Source organism: Xenopus laevis, chromosome 9_10L (genome assembly GCF_017654675.1).
Source record: "Xenopus laevis strain J_2021 chromosome 9_10L, Xenopus_laevis_v10.1, whole genome shotgun sequence".
Lineage (NCBI taxonomy): Eukaryota > Metazoa > Chordata > Amphibia > Anura > Pipidae > Xenopus > Xenopus laevis.
This window is the reverse complement of record NC_054387.1, coordinates 95,910,569-95,937,866: the sequence shown is the minus strand read 5'-3', so window position 1 is coordinate 95,937,866 and position 27,298 is coordinate 95,910,569. Positions and strand designations below refer to the sequence as shown.

The following is a 27,298-nucleotide window of genomic DNA, read 5'->3' as shown; positions in this document are numbered from 1 at the left end:
ATGTTGGCAAATACTTTCATATTAAGCGAAGCATAAATTTTATGTTGTGTATAGGAATCTGAATCAGCCATCACAACATCACCCGGCAGTGCATTCCACAACCTCACTGTCCTGACTGTGAAGAACCCCCTACGTTGCTTCAAATGAAAGTTCTTTTCTTCTAGTCTAAAGGGGTGACCTCTGGTACGGTGATATGTAACACATATTAAAGCTTAGACAATAAATAGAAAGGATTTTATTATTTTGTTTCATTTTATGTAATAATTGTACAATTCTGTAATGTTTTATAATTATAGAAATGTTATATGTTGCTTCTGTTTCTGCAAAATCTGCACTGAATCTTGAATATTGTCTGGGGTTCGCAAATCCATGCAGGGTTCAGATTCGGCCAGATCCAAAAGGCTGACCAGACCGAATCCAAACCCTTAGAATCAAGTGACTTTAGCTCATGCTCAACTTTGCTCAGGCAGTTTGGCCAAATTTGACCATCTGTACACACATGGCACCCTGGGGCGGGGGCAGTTTAACGATTAATAGTTCTGTCCTATCTTCACTGGCACATTATAATAAGTGCAATCTACCTAACTACCACCCAGGCCTCATTAAATGTTTCAGGAAACCCCCCTCTGTCAGGAAGACATAGGCTAAAGAATATAATCTGAATGCTGTTCCTATATCCCTAAGAATTGCTTTGACACAATACAAAGTCAATAGGGAACTGTGCACGACCAGTGTACCTATAAAAACTGAAGTGCAAGGGTAATAAGGGCAATAGGTTGTAACCTGGCCTTTTTGAATTATGTGTATATATTGCTGTTAAAGGAGTTCAAAGCTCGACATAAATCTTGCCTTTGGCGACGCTTGCACAAAACCAACAAAAGTGTCATGTGTAAATAGCTTGCAAGATTCTGCCTTTAGGATCATGTTAAATCAGCTGGGTTAATGTAGGTCTTGCTTTAAATATTTAGGTGGAGCAGTACTGCAATGCAAGGTTTATGTCCCCTTTATGAGCTGGGAAAGTGCACAAATGTTCAACTAAACTGGTACAAACAGAACAACTAAACTATGAGGGCTATCAATGCTGAGTTGGTTTATTCTGGAGAAGATGGGATTACAAGGGACATGCTCATTCTTTACAATTGGGTTAAAGGGCAAAGTAATGATGAGCAGCACAAATGATTCTCTCACGTGAGTGCTGGGAGGCTGTAAAATTGCCGATGGCAGATATACAAGGTATATAGGTCAATGGACTCTTCTATCTTTTACACACAACCAATGTTTTGGTTAGATACTGTGACCTTGGATATTTTTATTTACAATTACAGTCTGTTGAGGTTTGAAGACTGCAGTGTTCTCTAAAACTTTTAAAGGACTGCTTCACCTTTAGGGAGCTAGCACACGGGCTGGCGACTAATCGCCTTTTCTGAGGGGTGCCAATCTCCCGAACTGCCTTCCCCCTGCTATAATGAGAAAACGCCAGCGCCAATGCACTTGCGGCGCTTCGGTTTCCAAAGTTCCTCGTGAGGCAACTTCGGGCGACTTTGGAAATCGAAGTGCCGCAAGTGCATTGGCGCTGGCATTTTCTCATTATAGCAGGGGGAAGGCAGTTCGGGGAGATTGTTGCACCGCAGAAGAGGCGATGAGTTGCCAGGCGACTAAATCTCTCCCTCTCCTGGCAATCTCTTTGCCAACTTTTTAATTTCGTGTTTTGTTTTGCAGTCGTAATTGCAAAGTCAACTGTTATCTGGTTATGTACTTAATCTAAAATTCAGATAGATGATTTAACAACAAACTGGAAGATAAATGATTGGCCGGAATGTTAAAAAAAAAAGAAATTACAATTGCAGGTTCAGGTGTGACAGACCTGTAGTAGGGTGTTATTCTACAACCTTTTGGTGAATCTCTTCCCACAAGGACTTGATAGTCCAGTCCATTAAAAACAGCCTTCCGGGTTCTGATTTCTTCTCCAAATAGTTTTTACATTAAAGCTTAGCTTTGGATCGTCCTGTCCCATGATGAAATTTGCACCAATCAAATACTAAACACAGGGGGACGGAATGATGTGGTTAAAAAACAAACAAATTTAGGGTGATTCCAATTTTTTTAATACTAGTGTATATAAAATCCAAACCAAGGATTTATGTATTATAATGCTAGTTATTACATTTAAATACATTTGAAGGCCAACAGAAAAGTTGCTTAGAATTAGCCATTCTATAATATACTATACTGTAAATGTGAACCAACCTTTTACATTGGTTGGGGCATTTAAAATAATGTGATTTTAAGGGGCAGATTTAATAAGGGTCGAATTGAAAATTCAAATTTACGATTTTTTTTTTATGGTCAAAACTGTCAAATTCGATTTGTGAATAATCCAAACTCGATTTAAAGTTTAATTAAAATTTAGAGATTTATCACACCGTGGCCCTTTAAAAACCAATCTGAACATGCTACTAGCTTTCCTAACGTTCAAGTTTCTTTCAGAGAAAAGTAAAATTGCACCAACAATCACAGAAAAACACTATTGCGACTTTTCCCATAATCATTTGTTGTGCCGTTTACCAAGAAAAAACTTGATCACCATAGTAAATGGAAAAAGAACCTTAACTTAATACTTGCTTGAATGTAAATACACTTCCCATTATGTTCTCTGGTAGCAGCTGCAGCAAAACTCATGGTTTTTTTTCTGAAGAAAAGTCTGTTTGCAATTTTTTGCAGGATTTTCTTGGAGATGCAGAAATATCCTGATCTAGAATTTGAAAGTTCAGATTCACTGGGGGTTCAGAATCCTTTTGGCATTGTTGGAATGTAGCTGAATCCAAACACTGTGTTGAAAGGTAGAAAAAAAAAACATTATAATCAATATGAAGCAAGACTGGCCAAGCGGGGGTTGTTTACACTGGAGAAGAGACTCTTCAAGAGAGCATAGGATTGCTATGTATAAATATATATGGGGCCCATGTAATCATTTTTTCTAGCAATGCGCAAGCATTCATTCATAGAAGAAGTAAGGATGTTCAAGTTGAATTGTTATCTTTACAGTGAGGACTGAGACAGTTTTTATTTATTAAACTCACATTTTGATAAATCTGCCCCAAGGTGTCACTAGAGTTCCACATTTATAATTTTTTATCTAGTGTCTTCCTTCTTGGAAATGCTCAGCTGTTGCTGCAGTTACAGACATTGTTATCGATATCTAGAAATAAAATATGAAATCTACAATTGCACCCATAGGCGTTTCATTTTAAGCCCAGTGTCTGTTATCCGTTGCTAATGTATACTTCACACATCTGATTCATGGATGGGGCAATTACTTTTTAAGTACAGCCCTTCTGCCCCCAATGGTAGGACTACACAGACGTTTTCAACGCGATCTGACGCGCTGCGACAAAACACATTCGACTAATCACATGGGACGGAAATAAGGTAAGAGATAGAAACGTCGGATGAAGTCGCAGCGTTGATCTGAGTGTGCAGCTTCTGCATCCGACAGTCATGTCGCGTCAATGCTGCGACTTCATCTGGCATTTCTATCTCTTACCTTATTTCCATTGCATGCGTTTTGTCGCATCGGATCGCGACGAAAAACGTCTGTGTAGTCCTACCGTTAAAGGTGTTTTCCAACCAGAGCTGCAGGCTGGTATAGCAAAATCTTCATGTGGAGGTGTAGCCAGATAATATACCCAGCAGCCATATACATAGCTAAACAGGACCAGTATATACACATATCCTAGAGTCCTGCAGCGGGTCGGGTACCCGGGGGTTACCCGCAAAAACCTGCGGTACCCTGCGGGTTGGGTTTAGAAGTTCCAGGTGCGGGTATACCCGCGGGTCGGCGGTTCTGCGGGTTGGGTCGCGGGTCTTAATATCGATATTCACTCCTTTCTTCTGGTCACGTCTACTTCCAATGATGTCACTTCCGGTTTACAATGACAGCACTTCCTGATTCTTGATGGTCAGTGGGTCGCGGGTCCGGGTTGCGGATAAGGTACTTGCATGTAGGGTCGGGTAGCGGGTCCAAGCGGGTAAGAATGCGGATTGTTGATTTCAGGTACGGATCGGGTTCGGTTCCCAAAAAATGGACCCGCACAGGACTCTAACATATCCCTCTAGGGTGTGTGATAATACAGCTGTGGGTTATATACAGTCCCCATTATGGTTATGAACTGTAGAGAAGTACAACTGGCAGCAGCCAAAACAAAAGCCTTACTGGTCATGCCACTTATTGACAGTATTCCTTCCCCTACCAGAGTGGAGCCTAAAACGTTAATTCGGGAGGGGGTGACATTTTGGGGTTTATTTGCCCTTAGTATACATATGTGTAGGAAGTTATTTCACATATTTAAACACAGGAAGATGAAATGTTTTGGTTTCTAATAATAGATACTCATGTCCTGCCACCCCCCCCCCCATAAGTAAAACATGCTATTTACATTTTGTAAAGCAAGAAACCAGATAATTAATGGAAAAATGCTATTGTGCAGTGGGTATGGCTCATGCAAATGGATGCGGTTTCACCTGGTAAAGGTCGGCATCATGAACATGAAGCGTTTTAATGTACCACACTAACCCCCCATATGTAGTGAATAGCTACTCTCTAACTGGGTGCACTTTAAAGGATATGTAAACCTTAAAATAAATAATGTAAATTGCAAAAGTGCTTAGAATACTGCTCGAGCAATTTAAAAAAAACATTTTCAGGTCCAGAGCTATTTAAGTTAAGCAAAATATTATACATTGTACATCTACTTTTGTGGTGTATGTTATAAAATGCCCCTGCGGATATTTATATGTGGGACAAACCACACAAATGATAAGAGACAGAATCAGGGAGCACAAATCTGCCATTAGATTAAAAAAGATAGAGCAGGCGGTTGCATGTCATTTTACCGAGAAAGGCCATGGGGTTCAACAACTTAAATTCCAGGTTATAGATAATGTACCGATATTCCGTAGAGGAAGTGATAGAAATAAAGAATTACTCAAAAAAGAAGCCTTGTGGATACTATATTTAGAAACAATGGAACCCCATGGCCTCAATCGGGAATATGATTTACACTCCATATTCCGATAAAATTGTTTTTAATTTGGTTTTATTTATGTTTTGATTTAACAGATATTGGGACACAGGAATCGTCTTGATAATTTGTGGATAGAATTGTTCCACCAACCAAAATGTGAATATTTGAAAATGTATCTGTACTTATAATGCTTTTCCAGTATTTTGCCACAAGATGGCGCTATGATATATAGTATAAAATGTTTCAACGTGTGTAACATTAGCTTGATAAAGGGCCATTGTTTGGCTTGAAACATTGTAACTGTCCTGATCATTAAGCCTAAAAAAAGCAAAATAAAGGCTTTTTAAATAGACATTCCTGTTGGTGCTGTCTGTTACAGTGTTTGTGGCTATTTAAGTTAATACATTAACTGCCAATATAATGAATTTTGTAACAACTGTGCCACCTGCTGGTCAGTTCTTGTAACTATAGAGTCAAAGAAATACCTTCAGAAGAAAAGCAGAAACCTTTTCTGACATTGCTCTGTTCAGGAAAAGGATCAGATGCCCTTTCCCATCTCCTACATATTTTTAACACACTGATTCCTGAAGTTGTTGTTTAGGTTTTTAGTTAATTTTGTAAGTGAAAAGTAGTAATTTTGCACAGCAGAGGGATTGAGATTACGTGCCTGAAACATGTACAGGAAGTACTGTATATAAAGTAGAAGCAGTGACATTCTATGCTAAAACTGTCAGGCCTTCAGGATGAAGACTGTATTAATGAGGTTTTAAACCTACCCGACATATCTGGCATGCCCATCTGCAGCTTTAATCAGCCCATGTATGGCCGGCCACCTTTAGTCATATCCTAAATAACAATTTCTACCTTTCCCACTAATTTTATAAGTGGCCTTCATCTGTGTTTAAGACTTACCACTCTAGATGTCCTGTGCCCTTTTTAACATTTGCATTAAAAGGTTTTAACTATCTAAAAAGTCAGCACATTTATGTTTCCCATACTACCACATCACAGTGACCATTATTTCATACTTCTACCTAACTAAACTAAAAGTTCTCTACTTATATGCCTTACTAACTCCTTCAATTTGCAACCTGGGGACACTACAAAAATGGATTGTCAGTCTGCAGAATAGCTAGAGAAAACATTTTACAATGATCTGCTTAAATACAGTTTGTCAGATCTTGCCCTGAAAAACTATTACGATCCTAAGGCTAGGGCAGGTAGAGAATACATTGCCAAGCTGTTCCACCGTCTCTTTCTGTAGGCAGGGCAGATTTCTGCATGATATGCAAAATATCACTTTTCAAAAATCTGCTGCGTCTGCCTGCATCCAAGCAGAGACAATGTTTCTGGATGCAGGAACAGAGAAGCAGCGGATTCTCCACAGCCAGAGATCTGCAGTTGTGTGGCCCTAGCCTTTGACAGAAGTACAGTCTGAACACACTAGCATCAGTGGTCTTTGTAAAGTGTTAAATGGATTAAAAAAAAAAAAAAAAAAAGGTAAAAGAGAAGATGGTTCTGTCTTTAAAACAAATGCATTTGACAAATTAGCTGGTTATAATTTTTTTTTTAATAATGTGGGAAGAGATACAATTTTGCACAAATGAAATACTTTATTTATACTTCACTACTTTCAAAATGTAGGGCAAGCAGCATACTATTTAGCAAACACAGCTCAAACAATAAAAATTTAAGTTTAAAAAAAATGAATTTTCGGCAAGTAAAAACCGTAATTGTAAATCTGTAGAACACTGCTTAATTATTTACAACGCAACACAAACTATGTTATGTGTAGTACTTCAAGCTTCGCCATCTGGAAAGTCATTGGGTGTCTCAGTAATGGTCCTGGTGTATTCCCTGCTCATCTAAAAGGTTCTTGTAAGTTTAGATGCTGTTAAAATTAAAAAGGAGAGAATATATTAAAGTTATGAAGGATTGCCAGCTAACCACACACCTTATTCATAATTCAACCTGACAGGCAAAAATTGTTAATAACCTCAAACATGAAATTGTTACTTACGACCATTTAAGTATTATTGTAATCATGACACTAATTCAAGTTTAACAGTAACAGTTAGTGACCCAACCATAAGAAAAAGTTGGGATGATAAACAAAAAAAAAGGTTTTCATATTTCAATATCAATAAAAATGTTTTTTTTTTTTCTTTGAAACCAATGCAAATTGGCCAGTAATATTCTACAAGTATAAGCAGCAGTGCTGGTCAGGTGATTCTTGCCTAAATTCCCAGCATTGCTTAAAAAGAGCTATGATAATGCCTCCTGTGTTTAGCCTACTAAATAAATGTGGAGGACAACAAGAACAAAATTAAAGTGGTGGTGGTATAATTAATTTGGTTCAGTGCTTGGCACAACAGTTGAATAAGGAAGAAATTACTGGATTTGCAAAGGGGTGATTAAAAGTTTTTTAATGTTTTGTTTCTGGACAACAGTATACCCTTTGTCGGGGTTATATTAAAAAACAAATCAGCTTGGCACAAAAAAAACAATTTCATGTCTAGGAAGGTTACATTCCATAAAAATGGTATTAGTACCGAAGATTTTGTATCTATTGCGCACACTCCCTATACAAATCAACAATTTGGATATAGATAAGCTACAAAAAGAACTCTTCACAGTTTTCTGGAATAACAAACATTTTAGGATGACCAAAAAGATTCTTATGCAATCCATTCCACAGGGAGGACTTAACTTCCCCAACCTCCATCATTATTGGAAAGTGGTCAAGCCGTCTCAAATGGTCAAGATTCATTGCCCCCCAGACACTGTAGGATGGGTTTCATTAGAGGCCCAACACCATTATCTCCCAAAGCTTTCTTATGGTCTGCATGGGAAGCTAGAGCCTCATCATCATCCACAAATCCAATACTGAAACACGCCATTAACTTCTGGGACAAAATGAAACTTAAATATAAGAAGGAGATCTGCTCCAACCCATCTCTGTTTACTCCATTATTTTATAATCCAGCCTTTCCTCCAGGTCAGGACTCAAAACCATTCAGTTGGTGGATAGACAATAACCTTACTGACATAAACAGCATGACCCCACTTGGCAACATAATAACTTGGGAGGACCTGAGAAATAAGCCTTCTGTTCTCCTCTGAGAACATTACAAATACTTACAAATCAGCCATTTCATACACAGGGGCAAGACCCCAAAAACAAAAGACATTCTTTGAACACCTCTGTGCACACCAACATAACAGGGGACAAATCTCTTTGATTTATGCCAAACTCAGATTGCATGCCATCCCAGATAAAAACAAATACATGCAACTCTGGGAAAGGAGACTTAACAAGGTGCAAGAGATAGACAACTGGGAATTTGCTGTTGATCGCATCAGAAAGGCATCGATCAACACAATTATTAAAGAAAATGCCTATTAAATATTGTATGACTGGTATCTTACTCCGGCAAAACTACATAAAATCTACAACTCTAATCCTAACTGCTTCAGGGCGGTGTGAAAAAGTGGGAGACGAATTGCATATGTGGTGGGAATGTCCACTAATCTCTGACCGTGGAAAGAAACCTTTGCGCTTCGCTGGTTAGCTCTGCTTGCCTTCAATTCTGACTCCCTCACCAAAAAAGAATTTAAACTATGCTCACAAATTTGTTAACAACGAGATGTACTATAGCTCACAAATGGAAGGAATGCATTCCAACATTACTGGAAGTTAAATCTGGTGGGCGTCTTCGATGGAAAAACTTACAGCAATGATACATCACAATTATTGTATAAATATTGTCTTAGATCAATAACTATGATGACTGTTATTTTCTAATACCGTACTTAGTAAAAATGTACATACTGGAGAGAGTCGTAACCGCCCCTCCCTTTTCTCTCCCCATTCGTTTTTATTTTCCCTTACTTAATATTTTATACTACAATCTGTAATACAGAGAAACAATTACATAACAGAAAGAGAAGACTGTATATTACAGCTTAAATATATGGTATGTAACGAACAATTTGATAGAATACCCAACTGGCAATATTGTGAAACCAAAAGTTAAAAAACAAAATCAGACATTCTTGAGACTGCACTGATTGCAGAGAAAGTTGCGTGACAGGAACAGCTAAGGTGCTTTATTGTAACGTTCAATCAGGAAAGTGGATGGTTATTAACCCTTTGATACTGTGTTAGACAGCATTTTTTTTTTTTTTTTTTTAAAGGGGGGGGGGGGAATGAATGTAAGCAACGGCCAAAAACCTACCACTGCCACTGTCCTTACAGGGAGAAAGTAGAAAGATGTTTATACCAGAAAACATGCAGTAAGAATACTGGCTATAATGTTTTAAAAAATATTTTACTATGCCATGTGTTAATAAACCTTTAAACTTTTATTTCAGGGAAGAAACTTTTTTAAAAAATTTTTTATTCTAATAGTTTATCTCTACACGAATCAATATTGCTACAATAATAAGGACATTTAAAAAAAGCCTTAGTTCCAGGAAGTGGCTAAATGTAAGCTGAATGCTCTACATCAGATAAACATAGCATTTTGGGAAGTCTATATATATCCCAACCCAGTAAGGGCAAGGTGCTAGTGCAATACCTGATTTTGTTATCTCTCCTTCCGTAACAGGTGTTACTTGTGCTTTGATCCTCTGTCCCTTGAGCTCTGGTGATGACTTCTGTTGCGACTGCCTGAACGACTGCGATGTCTCCTATGTCGGTCCCTTGACCTTGATCGAGACCTTCGTCTGTCACGGGATGAGGATTGTGACCGCCGTCTCCTCCTTTCCTTGGAGCGTGACCTTTAATTGAAATAAAAGCATACTAGGTTAACACAGGTTAGCAGATATTCTTGCATGAAGCTAGCAGGAATTTGAAATTAAAACACTAGATATATTAAATCGATATTTGAAATTATTGTTAATGATGCTTTCAGCAAATGACCGTTGCAGCTCAACTATTACTTTGTAAGATAAAAAAAAAGTAGCATGTTTTTTAAGAAATATATGCTCCGCATCTTTTTATTATGTGCTTTTAACTTTTGTTTGGTATACTCACGCTCCACATTCTACATTACCAATTATCTTGTTCAATTTTACCAATTAATACAATTTCCATTTCAAAATAATCTCATATGGCACAAATCCCACACACTTTTCTTTACTCTAAGGACTGCCCTGAACCACATTCTATATTACTATTTAAATTTAAAAAAAAATAAAATAATTATAGATACATATAGATAGATACAGATAGAGAGAGAGAGAGAGATCTAGATAGAGAGATCTAGATAGATAGATAGATAGAGAGAGAGATCTAGATAGATAGATAGAGAGAGAGATCTAGATAGATAGATAGATAGATAGAGAGATCTAGATAGATAGAGAGATCTAGATAGATAGAGAGATCTAGATAGATAGATAGAGAGATAGAGAGATCTAGAGAGATAGAGAGATCTAGATAGATAGAGAGATCTAGATAGATAGAGAGATCTAGATAGATAGAGAGATCTAGATAGATAGATAGATAGATAGAGAGAGATCTAGATAGATAGATAGATAGAGAGATCTAGATAGATAGATCTAGATAGATAGATAGATAGATAGATAGATAGATAGATAGATAGATAGAGAGATCTAGATAGATAGATAGATAGATACACACACGAGTCCTCTGCACTCAACCCATTATCAATATATTTAAGACAGACATTTTGGGCATATTGCTACAAAAAAATGCCTTACCCTTTAAACAAAACAGGGATTGTTTGTCCATTTATGCAGTATATTTAAGCTGGCCAACTACGTCAAAGTCATCCCATATCTGGCCAGTCCTACGCTTAATTTTCATCTGACTCATTAAGAATTCTATTGCTTCACTATACATTTAACAAAAGGGACTAGGTTTTACCTGCAACTGACTAGCTGCTTTCAAAGTAAAACTCCCATACTTGGCTGCCCTTTTATTAGACATCAGTGGGATCACCTGACTATAGCTGGGAAGGGTGGGAGCTTCAACATGGAGCTGGTCACTGCTCCTGTATAACTTTAACAACTTTCCCTTGTTTGTTAACCCCAAGTGGCGGGAAAACAAACGTGATGACATCATCAGGTGTCAAGGGGCGTGGAAAAGAGTATACAGCACAAAGAAAAATAAAGCCTGAACATACTATAAAAATTGAATAAAAATAAATATAAAATAATATAAAAATAGAATAAAAGGCAATATTATTTTATATTTATTTTTATTCTATTTTTATAGTATGTTCAGGCTTTATTTTTATTTTTATTTTTCTTTGTGCTGTATACTCTTTTCCACGACCCTTGACACCTGATGACGTCATCACGTTTGTTTTCCCCCCACTTGGGGTTTAAATGTTTGGTCTTCACCGTGTGTTGCACTTTGAGAAAGGCTATAGGATTAGCCGAAACGTCAGTTATTTATTTTCAATAAATTTCACCGTTTTTTTGCATCTTAAGACCTGTGAGTGCTTGCCTTTTTCCAGAATATAAATAGATAGATAGATAGATAGATATACATAGATATAGATAGATATAGAATTTGAAGAATTTCTTTCCTTAATTCCCTTATAAATTGCAGTGACAACTTTTATAATACTGTATAGAACATTGTTTTATGATGGTTTAAAGGAGAAGAAAAGGCTTAATAGTGCAGGCATCAATTTACTTTTTCACCAAAACATATATGCACCTCATGTAACTCTGCAAATCTAGCACGGACATTTACATCAGTTGGAATGGGGGTATGATGTTTTTGTGCAATGGAGAGGCCCCTCCTCTTTTACTGTACCCTGTTTTAAAGTATGGTCAAACTTGGCTGTTCCCACAAATTTAAATACACACATTTAAAAAAAATCTCCCTTCCATAACATAACCAATATTTTTAATCTACATTTATGGATTTATTTTTCTTTAGGACTGACCTTCGACGATCTCTGCTTTTGGATTTGGACCTATTTGCCAAAAGAAGAAAACATTGTTTGAATACAACTAATAAGTAAAATCAAGGTAATTACACCGCAAGTGGCATATGTTTATATGGTAAATAAAGTGAAAGAAAAAATGTTAAGTATTATATGGTATACAGTTATGATACTAACCGTCTGCCCGTGCGGTCATCTTTTTCCCGTTCTTCTCTTCTCTTTAATCGATCTTGATTTCGTTTCTCCTGCTTTTCTGCAACCGTTCTCTAAATTAGAGAAGAATATAAAAAAATAAGCTTAAATACGCAATTAAAAAACCTCTTTAACGTGCAAAATATTTTTGCAGAATGCAGAGAATGGTTTCTATGAGGACCACACAGACATTCATGGCAACAGAATAATTTCATATATAAAAGTATAAAGCCTGAATTGTAGAATCAATTGGTTGGCTTTTTTTTTTTTTTTTAAAAAAAGTGATAAGGACACTGAAAAACTACTCTTCAAAATATTAAATGTACATAAGTTACCTATAGGTCAAGTTGATCATTCTTCATCAAAAGGTTTTCTTTTGTAAGTAATTGTTACCTGTAGTTCCTAAACCTGACTGTTTTTTAACCTGACTGTCCCATCTCAACCCGTCAGTTATAATTTCTAATGCTAACAGACTTCTGCTGCACAAAAATGGCAGCCCCCTCATAGAGGAACATGGGGGATCAAATAGGTAATGTAAAAGCATTGGGCAAATACTTTTATGGCAACATTAAAAATAGCATGCAAAGAGAATTTTATCAGACTGGGGAGGGGGGCACAGGGTTTGCTTCCTCTATAACTGGAAATCATTCACCCCTCCCCAGCTGCTCTCCTACCTGCAAGCTGGGAGAGAGAACATAGGTAGTCTAGAGATGCCAGTGGGAGGATGGAGGGGTCGGGTAGGTATCGTTGTGCGCTGGGCCCCTTTTGCCCACATTAATTACACCACTGTCTATATCTATTTGCACAACGGGGTTTAGTTTTTGTAATTTTATAGAAAGCTTTCAAAATTGGGCCCTCAAAATTGGATTAAAATGGTTTTTTGCCTTCAAACACTTTTAAAAGTTCACTTGTTTTCAGATAGTTTACCAGAAAGAAAGACTTTTTCCAATTACTTTCTATTTGCGACAGTTTTGAAGTGTAAAGTTTCATTTTTTACCTTCTGATATCTTGCTATAACAGCTCTGTGTTTCTGTGTGTTTGTGTGTGGGGGAGGGGTCGCCAAATCTGAAACGGTCTTACATGGATACATGGTTATCTTTGGCCCTGCTGAGCGAAAGACCCAAGTTGATACAATAGTTGCAAATATTCAACAGATGCTGCTTGGAAATGTAGCAAATTTTAACAGTTCAGAATCTGCACCTGAATTACCAAGCTGACAGTCAAACACCAGAGACAGGGACATTAAACTTAAATTTAGGAAAAAACTAATAAATATAAAATGGAAATCAATAAAAAAATATTTCTGGTAAACAATCTGAAAACAATGCAACCCCTTGTTGTGTTCTGCACAACTGAAATGGTTCCTTCAGAGGCTATCCTTCATAAACAAAGCATTATGAAAAGACAGTTTTCAGCAAACACTGCTTTAAAGGGGAACTATCGCCAAAATAAAAATGTAATGCAAGTATTATCATACTGTAATAAGAAACTTTCTAAATACAATAAGTTAAAAATTCTGCATTGTTCCTGAAATAAGTTCATCTTCACTATCCCTCTCTCAGCATCTATTTCTCCTCATTCTCTCTTCATGCAACAGTTGGGTGTCAGATATACACTGACAGTTAGATCCAATATATCTTATAGGGGGGCTCCTTTTGCCTAGAAGATGTATTAGCGCTCACTCTAATAAAATCACCAGAAATCCTGCTAGGAAAGGGAGCCCCCCTATAACGATATATTGGATCGAACGGTCTATGAATATCTGACACCCAACTGCTGCTTGAAGAGAGAATGAAGAGAAACAGATGCTGAGAGAGGGATAGTGAATATAAACTTGATTATTTCAAAAAAATATGCAGAATATTAAATTGATTGTATTTAGACAGTTTCTTATTTCAGTATGAAGCTTATATAAAATTTTAATGTTCGTGATAGTTCCCCTTTGAAAAAATGCAAATTGTGACTAAATTCAGATAAACAGACAGATACAGACATATACAGTGTGCCATATTATCTTATTATAAACTAGGTTACAGCTGACCAATTAAAGGGTATAATTTAACTATTGGTCCTCCAAGGTATTTTATGGCCTCAAGATCCCCAATGGGCTCCATTCGTTTCTTGTTTGACAACATTTAAAAATAACACATATGCCCATGCAGTGTATCTGAAATCCACCCAGTACATGGAAAATGTTGGAAAGCACTGCCAGAACTTTATTAAACTTTATTTGCTCTTATAAGAACAAGAGCACACAAAATCCCTAAAAGTGTAGCCCAAACACATAATCAATAGTCAACTCCTTCCATAGCCTCTCCTGGCTTACCAGATAATGAAAAATACTGGTGTTTTGAAAGGCTACCAACATTTTCCTAAAAAAAAAAAAAAAAAAAAAAAAAAAAAGACAAACAAGGTTTTTAATCCCCAAAGTAGTTTCCTTTATGACTGCACAAGCCAAAAGACATTAGAAAAGCAGCAACTTGGTTTACTTAAAACAAACATACAAACAGCTTTAGGAGTCTTTTTACTATTGAAGAAAAATTATTATATATAATAACTGTAGGGGATATAAATTTGTCTCACAAATACAATCTTAATATTGCTCTTAAAAATTAATTTGTTAAGTAATGTATGTACAACTTTGAGCTCCTCAACCTAAAAGCACTTTCTGGTTGCAGCCAAAACTCATAACAATTTCACCTGGTCCAATAGGCAGATTGCAGAATGAATTCCTAATTTGCAATGCACTATTGACAAACAGCATGACGGAGATGCATGCAGTAGAAAATACAATTATGAAAAAGATTACTACAGTTAAGTGGATGTACAGTATATTATAATGCCAGACTGTTTCCAAACAGTGGAATAACCAACGTTTCAACATTATATCAATGAACAGGTCTTGTGCTCACCAAACTCTATGCCTATAGTTTTAATTCAGAATATCTATGGTTTGTTATGTCTTGCATTAAAGGAGAAGGAAATACTTTGTAAACATGGGGGTGCCAAATATTAGGCACCCCCAAGTGATTGTATTGACTTACCTGAAACCCCGGGCCAGTGCTCCTATCAGCAGAAAACTGCACCGACCGGGGTTATACCAGTGAACACCACAGAGCGATCCTCTTCCTCTTTCTTCTCATGGCTGCGTATGCACATTAGAGTGAAAAACTAAACTTTACCTAAAAAGTCAGCTATTTCATTCTACTGTGCATGCGTCTGCCCCGAGAAATTTGAAGAAAGAAGAAGCCGGAAGGGAATCGATCTGTGGTGCCCACTGGTATAACCCCAGGCTGGTGCAGTTTGCTGCTGATAGGAGCACCAGCCTGGGGTTTCAGGTAAGTCAATACATTCACTTGGGGGTGCATAACATTTGTCACCCCTAAGTGGAAGAAGTCTTTCCTTCTCCTTTAAACAGGACAAAACCTGAGATAAAAAGTTAAGTCACTTCCAGTTCTTTAACGAAGTGCAATTTTTTATGGGTATCAAATCAACCCTTAAAGTGATACTGACACTAAAAAACGATGTTAAATGGTGGTTTGACCCAGACCCTTACAACCCAAACACAAATCTCCACACACTGGCTGTGGGATCACTGGAAGGACTCAGGCATCTTCCATATAGAGCACCAGCGGATTATAGGAATCTACCAGCAGTTATGGCTACTCCAAGAAAGGCTTGGAATCTGGCACTCAAGCTTTATCCCCAACACTCTCCAGTTCTAACCCCCGAACACACCCCTATGGGCGAACTCCTGCCTTACCCATTTTCAGAAGTTCTCTGATTTTCTATACTGGCCTAAAAAAAGAATTAGATGTTTTCAAGATGTCCTAGATGGAACCACATTTGGATCTTATGAATTCTTCAAAGAGAAACTCGCTGAACCCAACTTATCCCAGTTTAGATATTTCCAACCCAGGCAGATATTTCAGGCACAATTTGGTAGACCGGATATACAAACTTCCCAACCTCAATTTGAAACACTACTCTGGTCCGCTACACTAACTAAACCAATGTCAACACTGTATAAAACCCTAATACAAACAATCCCCTCACCTTTTAAAAAAAGCATACTGTAAATGGCAAGCTTGCATCCCAAACTTTACTGAGGAGGAATGGGATGAGGCAACAGACAAAAGTAACTACTACTTATACTCTGTAAGAGACAAGTTAATTCAATTTAAATGGTTACAACAGTTCTACCTCACCCCTACACAACTCAGATCCATGGGGCGCAATCCAGAGGCAAAATGTGATAGGTGCGGGACAGAGGGAGCAGACTTTCTACATATGTCCAGGAGCTGTCCCCCATTAGCCAAATTCTGGACTGAGGTTCTCAAACTACTAGATAACAAATTGGATTTCCCAAGGATACTTACACCAGAGGTGTGTATATTGGGAATTATAGATGACGTAATAACTACCAGCCATGCCAGAACTAGCTATATAACCCTCTTATATTATGCCAGGAAAATAATTTCTATGATGTGGATGGGCCCTAAACCCCCTACAGTGCAAACCTGGATTACAATAGTGAATCAGAATCAGCCACTCATTAAACTCACCTTGCTGGCTAGAGGCTCACAAAAGAAATTTAATAAAATATGGAGTCCGTGGTGGGAGGCGGGGCTGGGAGGTTGTGGTTCTCTTACATAACTTACTATTTGTGGAAAATGTGATATACATACCCAAGAGAACCGAAGTCTATGACAATTTAACCCTAATATTTGGGTCTCAATGAGTAATTGCTTCTGATTTAAAAGTATCAGCCAAAGTATTGGGATGTGAAATCAATACGTGTTAAATGCTTAAATACTTGTCATGGAAATTGTTCCTAATACTATAGATTCGATATGGCATGTTTTGTTTTATGTTTGTTTTATGTTGTGAGAAATAATAAAAAGTTTCATCTATAAAAAAAAAAAAAAAAAAAAAAAAAGTTACCTATAGGTCCTGTTGAACCATCCCTTTAAGGTTAACCATCCCTTTAAGTCTGATTCACAAAAAAAGACTACAGGTATTAAGAATACTTTTCAGTGGAAAAGGGGTACTGTATGTTTAATTAATAATATTATTTCAACCAGAAAATGCAAGAGATGTTGCCTTCTACATAAGACAGTGGCCATATTAGAATTCTATACATAATAAGGAGAGTCCTAGCTTGCTTATCGCTTTTATCTAGATGTTGGACCTTTCTAAACACCTGAAAAAGATGGTTTTTATCTGAGGGAAAATTATACTAAACAATTCTGCATAGTAAAACAGTGGCACTTGTAAGTCTAAAAACTTTTTTGCCCTTTCATAAAGCAAAGCAGGTATTTCTCCATTTCCTACAGTTTTATAATGTACAAGTGTGTAAGATATATACCCAGAAATATAATGGTTACATTAGACATTAAATTCACTTATGAAGGGGAAATGTACATACACTGTATTCATTTAAAACATTAGCTCTCATGTTGATACTGTTGATAAATGCCTCAATATGATACATGTAATTAGTCTGAAAAGGTGGGCTTCTTGTGCTAGTCAGCTTTGTTTTCTAGCTTCCTTTTGGGCAGTATCCACAATGGCCTAAAATCTGTATTGCTACTCTAAAATATACATCATTGTTTTGCAACTACCTTTAAGGTATATACCAGTACTCACCAGCTACAGAGTTGTTATTCACATCTTTATGTTATTCAGAGGAAGAGTACTGGCACCATCTTGAGAGACTGTGGCTCTCCATGGCTTCAGGAAGAAGTGGTAAAGAACTTGTGAATATTTTTATTCCCTTTTGAACAGCTCTCATGCATTATGCTTAAGATAGGTCTTACGTTTCAGATTACATTTTCCCCACAAGCAGCTCAATGCCAGTGTGAAGGTCCATTATGCAGTATTCTTAAAAAGGATTTAAAGCTTCACATTATCTCAATGTCTATAACAAAGCTAGAATGCGTGTTTCAGCTCTATGCTGGTATAAGAATATTCTGTGCAACTGCACTATAATAGGTGAAATGGTTCTTCTTTTGTTTAGTTGAAAAAAAAAAATGTATTTTAAAAAGGTTACTTTTTTTAGTTAAAGAATAAAATGTAAATCTATACAAATGCAGTATCCTACTGTTTTGCTATTACTGTCAAACTGTTTGTCAGACTTTTTAAAAACCAAAACTAAATATTGACACCTAAACCCAATTTGTTTCATTTAAGGGTCTATTTATTGAAACCTGAAATTGTTACGTGTTAATCTGCAATTTCCAAAAAAATCACACAGAAAAAATCAGGAATAGAATGTTATAATTGTAGGGAATGTGTTTACTTAGTAGAAACATCATTTACTGCATGAAAAAAAGGTCATGTCTATGCAGAATTAACATAAATTTTACGGTGTATTACAAAAATACATGGGATTATAGTGTTATGAAACTGGGTTCAATGTAGAGAAGGTTAACTTTGTTCTATGGTAGTTCTTAATCCCAGTGAAGTTCTCTGCCAGAATGCAGGGGTTACATAAAGGTAGGAAACTGCTCATTCTACTTCTGTTGTCAAAAACCTGAACTGAATTGTCTAAATGTGGTCAGTTTAGTATGAACTTTAAACAGGTACTAATAAAAGCTAGCATTATGCTAAAACTATTCCTCCACAGTGCTTAAAGCAGACTTGTGTGTTTTATAGCTTAAAGGGATACTGTCATGGGAAAACATGTTTTTTTCACAACACATCAGTTAATAATGCTACTCCAGCCGACTTCTGCACTGAAATCCAGAGCAAACAGATTTTTTTATATTCAATTTTGAAATCTGACATGAGGCTAGACATGTCAGTTTCCCAGCTGCCCCAGTCATGTGACTTGTGCCTGCACTTTAGGATGAACTACTTTCTGGCAGGCTGCTATTTCTCCTACGTAATGTAACTGGATCAGTCTCAGTGGGACTTGGTTTTTACTATTGAGTGTTGTTTTTAGATCTACCAGGTAGCTGTTATCTTGTTTTAGGGAGCTGCTATCTGGTTACCTTCTCATTGTTCTTTTGTTAGGCTGCTGGGGAGTGGAAGGGAGGGGGGTTGATATCACTCCAACTTGCAGTACAGCAGTAATGAATGACTGAAGTTTATCAGAGCACAAGTCACATGACATGGGGCAGCTGGGAAACTGACAATATGTCTAGCCCCATGTCTGATTTCAAAACTGAATATAAAAAATCTGTTTGCTCTTTTGAAAAATTGTGCAGAATTCTGCTGGAGCAGCATTATTAACTGATGCGTTTTGAAAAAAACATTTTTTCGCATACAGTATCCCTTTAAGGGTAAAACTACAGAAGATTTTGTAGGATGGTGTTGGACCTACAGAACACAACCCACAAGTTGGATGTAGTCATGTGGGTCAAAATATAATTGGACTGATACAAAATCTGATGTGTGAACTACATGGAAACTTTGCCATACAATGAAACGCCTATCGGAGGCAAAAGCTGCATCTTCAACTGACAAGATCTAATTGCTGATGACTTGCTTGTAGCAGTCATCTCCTGACATATACCTTTAAGATGTACTAAAACTCTAAAACAATACCAAACTTTTTACAATGCATTTTAATACAGTCTAAAGACCAACAACTCAGTTTGCACATTTAAATTTATTAGGTTGTCGATACTCACCCTCAGCATTTCCAGTTTTTCACGAATCAGGATAAATCCTAAATGCAATTTGCCACCAAAATGATCAGCAAGTCGCCGGTCGTTGTCATGTAGACCAAGGTAGGCTGAACAGACTTCACACACACGTAATTTCTGCTGTTGGAAACTTGATGCTGGCATTGAGTTACGGTATTCTTCCTGCAGGCACATAAAGTATAACTTGTGAATATATGTTTTGTCGATATACCATAATCTCAACACAAGTTAAACCTTTATTATTCTGTAGGTTTTAAGCAAGACTAACTTAACTTATTGTAACATAAGCCATGCTATTAATCATTTTGCTGTTAATGATGTAAACAATGGAAACACTACCATTCTTCCAGGATCACAATCCTGACAATAGAGGGACATTATGCCTAAGGAATTGTACTTAGTTTGTCTCCGAATCAGTTTTGCACAGTGCAGTTTCATGAATATAAAATACTGAAGGGCAGCATGGTTTCAACTAATAAATCACCACACTTAATTGCCAATAGGATGAGTCCATCCCAAACAGCCCTTCACTGGTAAGCATAAAAAGAATGATGGAATCCCGTGGTTTAAAGGGAGGGTCTAGTAGGGCCAGAAATACTAAGGAGACATCTAAACACCATGGAAAGGCCAAAACCTAGATCTTTAATTGGTCCAGGAAGGACCGGGGATAGGAATGTCCCTTAAAGGGGAACTATCGTGAAATTGAAAATTTAGTATAAGCTTCACCATACTGAAATAAGAAATTTTCTAAATAAAATAAAATTAAATATTCTGCATTGTTTCTGAAATAACGTTTATCTTCACTATTCCTTTCTCAGCATCTGTTTCTCTTCATTCTGTCTTCATGCAGCAGTTGGGTGTCAGATATTCATTGACAGTTAGATCCAATCTATCTTATAGGAGGGGCTTCCTTTCCTAGCAGATGAATTAGAGCTCACTAAAATAACGGATTCAATAACTGATTGAAGTAGAAGCCTTTTGCACAAATCCTGCATGTAGAGAGACATGGTGTCTGGTGATTTTAATAGAGTGAGTTCTAATACATCTTTTAGGCAAAAGGAGCCCCCCCCCCCTATGAGATACATTGGATCTAACTGTCAATGAGTATCGGACACCCAACTGCTGCATGAAAGAGAATGAAGAAAAGCAGATGCTTGAGAGAGGGATAGAGAAGATAAATTTGATTATTGCAAAAACTGCACAGAATATTAAGAAAACTTGTTTCAGTATGTTGAAGCTTATATTAAATTTTCATTTTTGCGATAGTTCCCCTTTAAATGCCGTTTAACACATGGGGAATACCTGTACCTCTTTAAAGGCCATTATAATGAGAGACTCCCTGGTAACAGAATGAAGGGAGGAAAGGGAGGATTCTAACTGTAAAACAAAACCTGATCTGTCATCTATTCAGTGATCATGGTTTGCTGCAGATGCCGTTACTTAGAAAGAGGCTTAGACCTCTCTCTTAAATGGCTTCATAAAAAAATCAAATAAAAACAGATGTCCAAAAAAAAGCTACTCATTTTACAAAATGAATTCATATACTTTGCATTGATTTTACATTTTAGTTATACACACTACCTTGTACTTGATGTTAACTAAACTACTGTAAATCTATATTGATGCCAAATAAATCCTATTTGGTTTTGGGGGTTTTTTTGGGAGGGGGGGGTTAATCTTAACATATGTTTAGTAGACAAAGTACAGTGATTCCAATAACGCAAAAAACACATATCAAAACTGCAGGTTCCAAGCATTCCATAGAATAAATCCTATAACTGTGAACCTTTTGCTTTTAAACTAAACAATAAAAAAAAGAATCAATAACCTCTGCTTCTCTTTTTCTTCCTTTCACGTTTTCCATCTCCATAAGGATTTTTTGAGCTTCATCTACATTCCCTTCAGCTCCCAGCTGTTCAGCTTTTGCTAGAAGTTTTCCTATTTCTTCATTCAGCTCATGAACCTTTTCTGCCTATAATGCAAAAAAGCAAAGGCTATTTAGTTAATTGTAGAAAACAAAATTATTAAAATCTATACACATAGATTAACCATTGCTTTTAAATGCTGTGGACTGTATAAAAAGTTGCAAAAAGAGGTTGGAAAAATAAGCATCAGGAACATATAGAAAATAAAAAAGTAACACAGTAGAATGCCCATTTTACATTTGTTAGAGTACCAGAAAAAGATAGTGTAATATTCAGGGAAATGTATTTTGCATAATATATGTGGAACCAGAAAATTTTTTTAAATGAGGGAAGTAAAATTGAGGATTCACTGTAAAAACATTTAAAGGAGAACTAAAGTGAAATTCACCCCAGTGATTATAATTGCTTACATGCTACCCTGGGCCAATGTTCCAATTCGCTAAAAACTGCATCAGCACAGTTTATTTCTGTAGAAGATCCTGGTCACCTTCTTTTGTCTTCTTTTCAGTCAGAAGGGGCCGATGACAGAAAAACTCTGGGCCGGTGTAACAGGAGCAACTGCTACCATAGCACCCTCTCCTTTAATAGCAGTGTATTGTTATTGCTGTATATCCTATATATTGCTAAAGTCAAATCATGATTAAAGTCACTATTATAGCTTGGGATGCACCAAATCCAGGTTTCAGCCTTTTTCAGCAGGATTCGGCCGAATCCTTCTGCCCGGCCGAACCCAAATCCTAATTTGCATATGTAAATTATGGGCAGGGAGGGAAATCACGTGACTTTTTGTCACAAAACAAGGAAGTAAAAAATGTTTTTACCCTTCCCACCGCTAATTTGCATATGCAAATTAGGATTTGGATTCGGTTCGGTATTTCAGCCGAATCTCTCACAAAGGATTCGGGGGTTCAGCCGAATCCAAAATAGTGCATTTGGTGTATCCCTAATTATAGCAGATTCATCACGAATACACCTACAGAAAAAAAGCTGTACACTGCAGTAGAGTGGTACCTCAATACAAAATACATTTAAACAATGGCTGCAGTTTTATACACATCATTTGTCAAAATACCTTTACAGACACTTCTGCACTTATTTCCTCCTGGGTCTCAGCCAAGCGTTTTTTAGCAAGTTCTGTTCTTCTGTCACACTCTGCAATAAATGACTCAAGATGATCCATTGCCTAAAATATAAAGTTGAATTTTACAATGAGTTTTTTTTTACATTTGCGTTAAAGGAGACATATAGGATAAATTAAAGAACCATAATTTTGTAGGCAATTATAAGTAATATATGGTGTTGCTTTTACAAGGTGCTAAAAATAAATATCTTTAAAAATATCCCCTTAATTGGAGCTTCCTATAGATGTTCACTGGTCCCTGTCGGTTTCCAATGAGAGGTGGGCGTGTCCTAACGTTCCTTGCCAGAAGCACAGTAGGAGGGGGACAGCCAATCACAGCCCTGTAGTCACACAAGCACAGACAGGCTTCAGTTCCCTATCAGGTCCTGCTAGCTGCTGATTGGTTCCTGACCTATAGTGCAGTGAGCTGAGAGCTTCCGGCTGCCCTGCACAGCCTTGGAATGAGGGATTATTAGGGTTTTTGCAGAAATATTCAATACATCAGCCTGAAATACTACTTTTTTAAGCACAATTCTTCTATATCTAAAGGAGTATAATGCTCTGATTCATTCTTATTTTTTACACAAAATGTCTCCTTTAATAGATTACAGAATACCCATCGGTGGGATTCAGTACAGCTCTGCATTACTTTACAAATATACCCTTTGACTATAGATCAGGGCAGTCAGAAAAATAATTTCGAATGATGACTGCGTAGGTACAGCCATAAAGAGCCGAGCAAAATGTATGCAATTGTTATACACTATAACTAGCTTTAACACAAGAGGACAAAAGGGAAAGATATAGTTCAAGGTAGTACTGAGCCTTCATGCTTTAACAATGCATTACAGTCTAGAAATTATAGCACCCTTTATTAAAGGACAAGCAACACGAAAACCCAGAACCTACAAATAAACCATTTCTTGGCAACAAACGTCCTATTTGACATAATACTGTATAAATACAGTACATAGGGTATAACGGATACAGTTAAATATTTTTGATCATATGGCAACCAAAACCACAGCCTTTTTTCCCCAAAAGTGATCAGATCGCTTTGTAATCAAGACTACACAATTTTAAAAATTTATATGAATGGTATATGGAATAAACAAATTATTTAAAACGTAAAAAGGGTGTTTTTACAAGTAGAATTACTAAAAAGAATAAAGAAACTGGTCTACTAAGCAAGGGGAAATCAGTCAACCACCACTTTCTGTTAAACAAGTAAACTAGTGCCCATCAACAGAAAGGTGTTTGAGGGTTTGATTGTACATTTGAATGTTCATTTTTTTCATAATGGTTGTGTGGCTTTTTTACTGCATAGGATACTACTTTGTTTTAGGTCTAATTAAAGGAAAATACTAATTGCATTGTATTCACGCCAACAGAATCCCACTAGCACAAAATTCATGAAACAAAAAATGTGTTCTGGAAACTTGCAGTGACCCATCAGCCTACTAAAAGGGTAACTAGAGTCATCAGAAAGTACAAAAGTACAACACCCCCCCCCCAAACTACCCACAACCCAGAGATATTTACTTTATAATTTAAAGACACCCCAAAACCTGGAAATGTAACAACATCTCAACTGTTTTTGCACAGTTGGTACATACTTATTCATGTGTCTGGATCACACCACATTATGGTTATAAAATGGTCTTCTGACTGGATATTTTCACAATGAATTGTGCTGTACTGGGGAAAAATTTCACAGCCATATAAACTGAATTTTAATTTAATAAAACAAAAAAGTTTCATGCAGTTAATGAGGTAGAACAACAAATAGAACACTTACATCAAGCTCAAAGAACAAGTCTCTCTCCTTGCTGGCAATTTCATAATCTGCTCTTAGTGCCAAATCATGATTTTTTGTACATTCTCCCAGATCCATGCGCTGCTCAAGACAAGATATTTGTTTTAGAATTCTATATATATATATATATATATATATATATATATATATATATATATATATATATATATATATATATATATATATATATATATATATATATATAACCAGATATACTGTACAAGCATACAAAAAATTGTTTTTTTCTAATACAAAATATTTCACCACTATTTTACTCCACTTTAGTTCCTGGTATGAAAAAGCATTGGTTTCAGCGTTGGTCGCAGAGCATACGGTTCACTTTTCTCAGAGCGAATCCGATCCTATTATCTTATGCGCGTAGCTCCACAGAGCAGATATTTGTGCAAAAACTGAAAAAGCATGCATCATCGTGGCGGCATCTGCTCTGTATATCTGCACTCAGACCAATGCCATGCCTGTCAATGAAGCTACACACAAAAGAGTGGATAGGAGTGGATCCGCTTCTCTCTGCCTACATAAAAAGCAGACCAAATGTGTGCCCTTAGCCTAAAGGAGAAGGAAAAATATAAACGTGCCTAATGTGATTTATATGTGCTGCTCCTACCGAAGTACCCCCAGGCCAGTGCAGTTTCCCACTCTGGGGTATAAGGTAAGCCAACATAATCACTGGGGGGGGGGGGGGGGGGTTCCTAACATTTTCAGCCTGCAGTAACTTTCAGCTACAAGTTCACAACACTATTGTACGCGATTAAAAAAAAACCTGGCTGAATGAAGGCGTAGCCTGTCTGTCATAGACTTTTACAATAACCACCAGCCCTACTGTCAGAAGTACTTTTCAGTCTAAAGATACATTTTTGGAGGTGCAAACTGTCTGCAAAAGTGACAGATTAGCCTAACCAGCCCCTGGCCTGGCTGTATAACTAGAAAACAAGTGTTCCTAAATCAGGTATATTTCATAAAGAGCAGCTATTTGATCCTAAAGTTATTTCCCACCTAAAGCTATTGCACATGTATTCAGAGCAACATTCTCAAGTAGTAACCAAACTATGTTTGTATACTCAAAATTAAGGCTAGAGGCAGATGTACTACTTATGTGCAATATTTAAACCCTCAGCCAGAAGTGATTCCCTCATGGCAATTAATGGTTGCTATACACAGGTGTACACTACAGAAAGCTTTCCCCCAGCTACACTAAGTTGTCACCTCTCTCTTTTACAGGATAAAAATCTTTTAAATTGAGTATCACAAGATGCATCAACTCCCATGAAAAACTGTTCACAAGACTTGGTTGAGATAGAAAATCAAAAATAATTATTAGTGAAAGTATTAAAGGGGTCCTTCACCCAAAAATATAATTATATATAAGCATAAGGAAAGAAAATATACGCAACCGTTTAATTTATAGTGAATAATGTACCCCCTATTGGAAAATATAAGGATATCACTCATCACTGAATAGTTCCATGACCATATAAAAGCATGAGGTCAAAGGCCAAGTGCCTTTATACAGGTCACAGAACTCTGAAGTGGCTTCTAAATTCCTCATATTTTACCACAGGGGGGAACATTAGTTATTGTATTACACAAGTTTTCGTGAGTCATATCCCAAATAACATGACATCACCGATTATAACTGAAGACCATGTATTAAGCAGGATATAAAGGGTATAATTTACAGAATATTCATGGTTCTTGTGCATTACATATAAATAAAACAAGTTATTTGTAAATTCAATTGCGGGAAAAAGCAGAACAGGTTTGGGATGCATTATCCAGAAACCCATTAACGAGAAAGTTTACAACTATGGGAAGGCCATCTGCAGTCTTTTAAATGAATCCTTTTACTCTGTAATAATATGACAGTACATTGTACCTGATCCCAACTAAGATATAATTATATAATAATAATTTATATTTTGGTTGATTTAAATTATAAAGATCAAAATTACAGGAAGACCCCTAATCTGGAAAACCCCAAGTTTCAGGCATTCTGGATAACAGGCCACATGCCTGTACTGTATTTGTTTTCTTCTGAAACTATGCAACAGGAGTCAGCTCCTATCATAGTATTTTAATCAGCTTTCATTAGCTGGATTGCAACATTGCATCACAACCAGGAGTGCATAAAATAGCAATCAAACAAGTTATAAATAATTATAAAACTGTTAAAAATATTTATGAATATGTATATTGGAAAGTGACATTTTCTTTCACTGTGCAAAACATTTTTGGTGGAGGACCCCTTTAAAACTCCTATAGTGGGGTTTCACATGGTACAAAATTGTGCATCCATGCTCTAAGGCAGTGATCCCCAACCAGTAGCTTGTGAGCAACATGTTGCTCTTCAACTCCTTGGATGTTGCTCCCAGTGGTCTCAAAGCAGATGCTTATTTTCGAATTCCTGGCTTAGAGGCAAGTTTTGGTTGCATAAAAACCAGGTGCACTACCAAACAGAGCCTCAATGTAGGTTGCAAACATAGGAACTACTAAATGGCTAATCGCAGCCCTTATTTGGCACCCCAAGAACATTTTTCAAGCTAGTTTTGATCCCCAACTCATTTTACTTCTGAATGTTGCTCACAGGTTCTAAAGGTTGGAGATCCCTGCTCTAAGGCATCAAAAAGA

The 27,298-nt window shown here is 36.8% G+C and overlaps 1 protein-coding gene across 6 annotated transcripts in view; it reads right to left on the bottom strand.

Annotated features, from left to right (window-relative positions):
* Nucleotides 1-6,576: 6,576 nt before the first annotated feature.
* luc7l.L (LUC7-like L homeolog) overlaps nt 6,577-27,298 on the bottom strand; it is a 29,637-nt gene continuing 8,915 nt past the window's right edge. For 2 of the 6 annotated variants that reach the window (NM_001096939.1, XM_018234652.2), the window contains 8 exon segments: nt 6,577-6,915; nt 9,605-9,806; nt 11,948-11,977; nt 12,125-12,213; nt 19,777-19,953; nt 21,620-21,763; nt 22,789-22,899; nt 24,635-24,733. In NM_001096939.1, the coding sequence (NP_001090408.1) occupies nt 9,638-9,806; nt 11,948-11,977; nt 12,125-12,213; nt 19,777-19,953; nt 21,620-21,763; nt 22,789-22,899; nt 24,635-24,733 (819 nt within the window). In that variant the 3' untranslated portion in view covers nt 6,577-6,915; nt 9,605-9,637. 6 annotated transcript variants of the gene reach the window in all.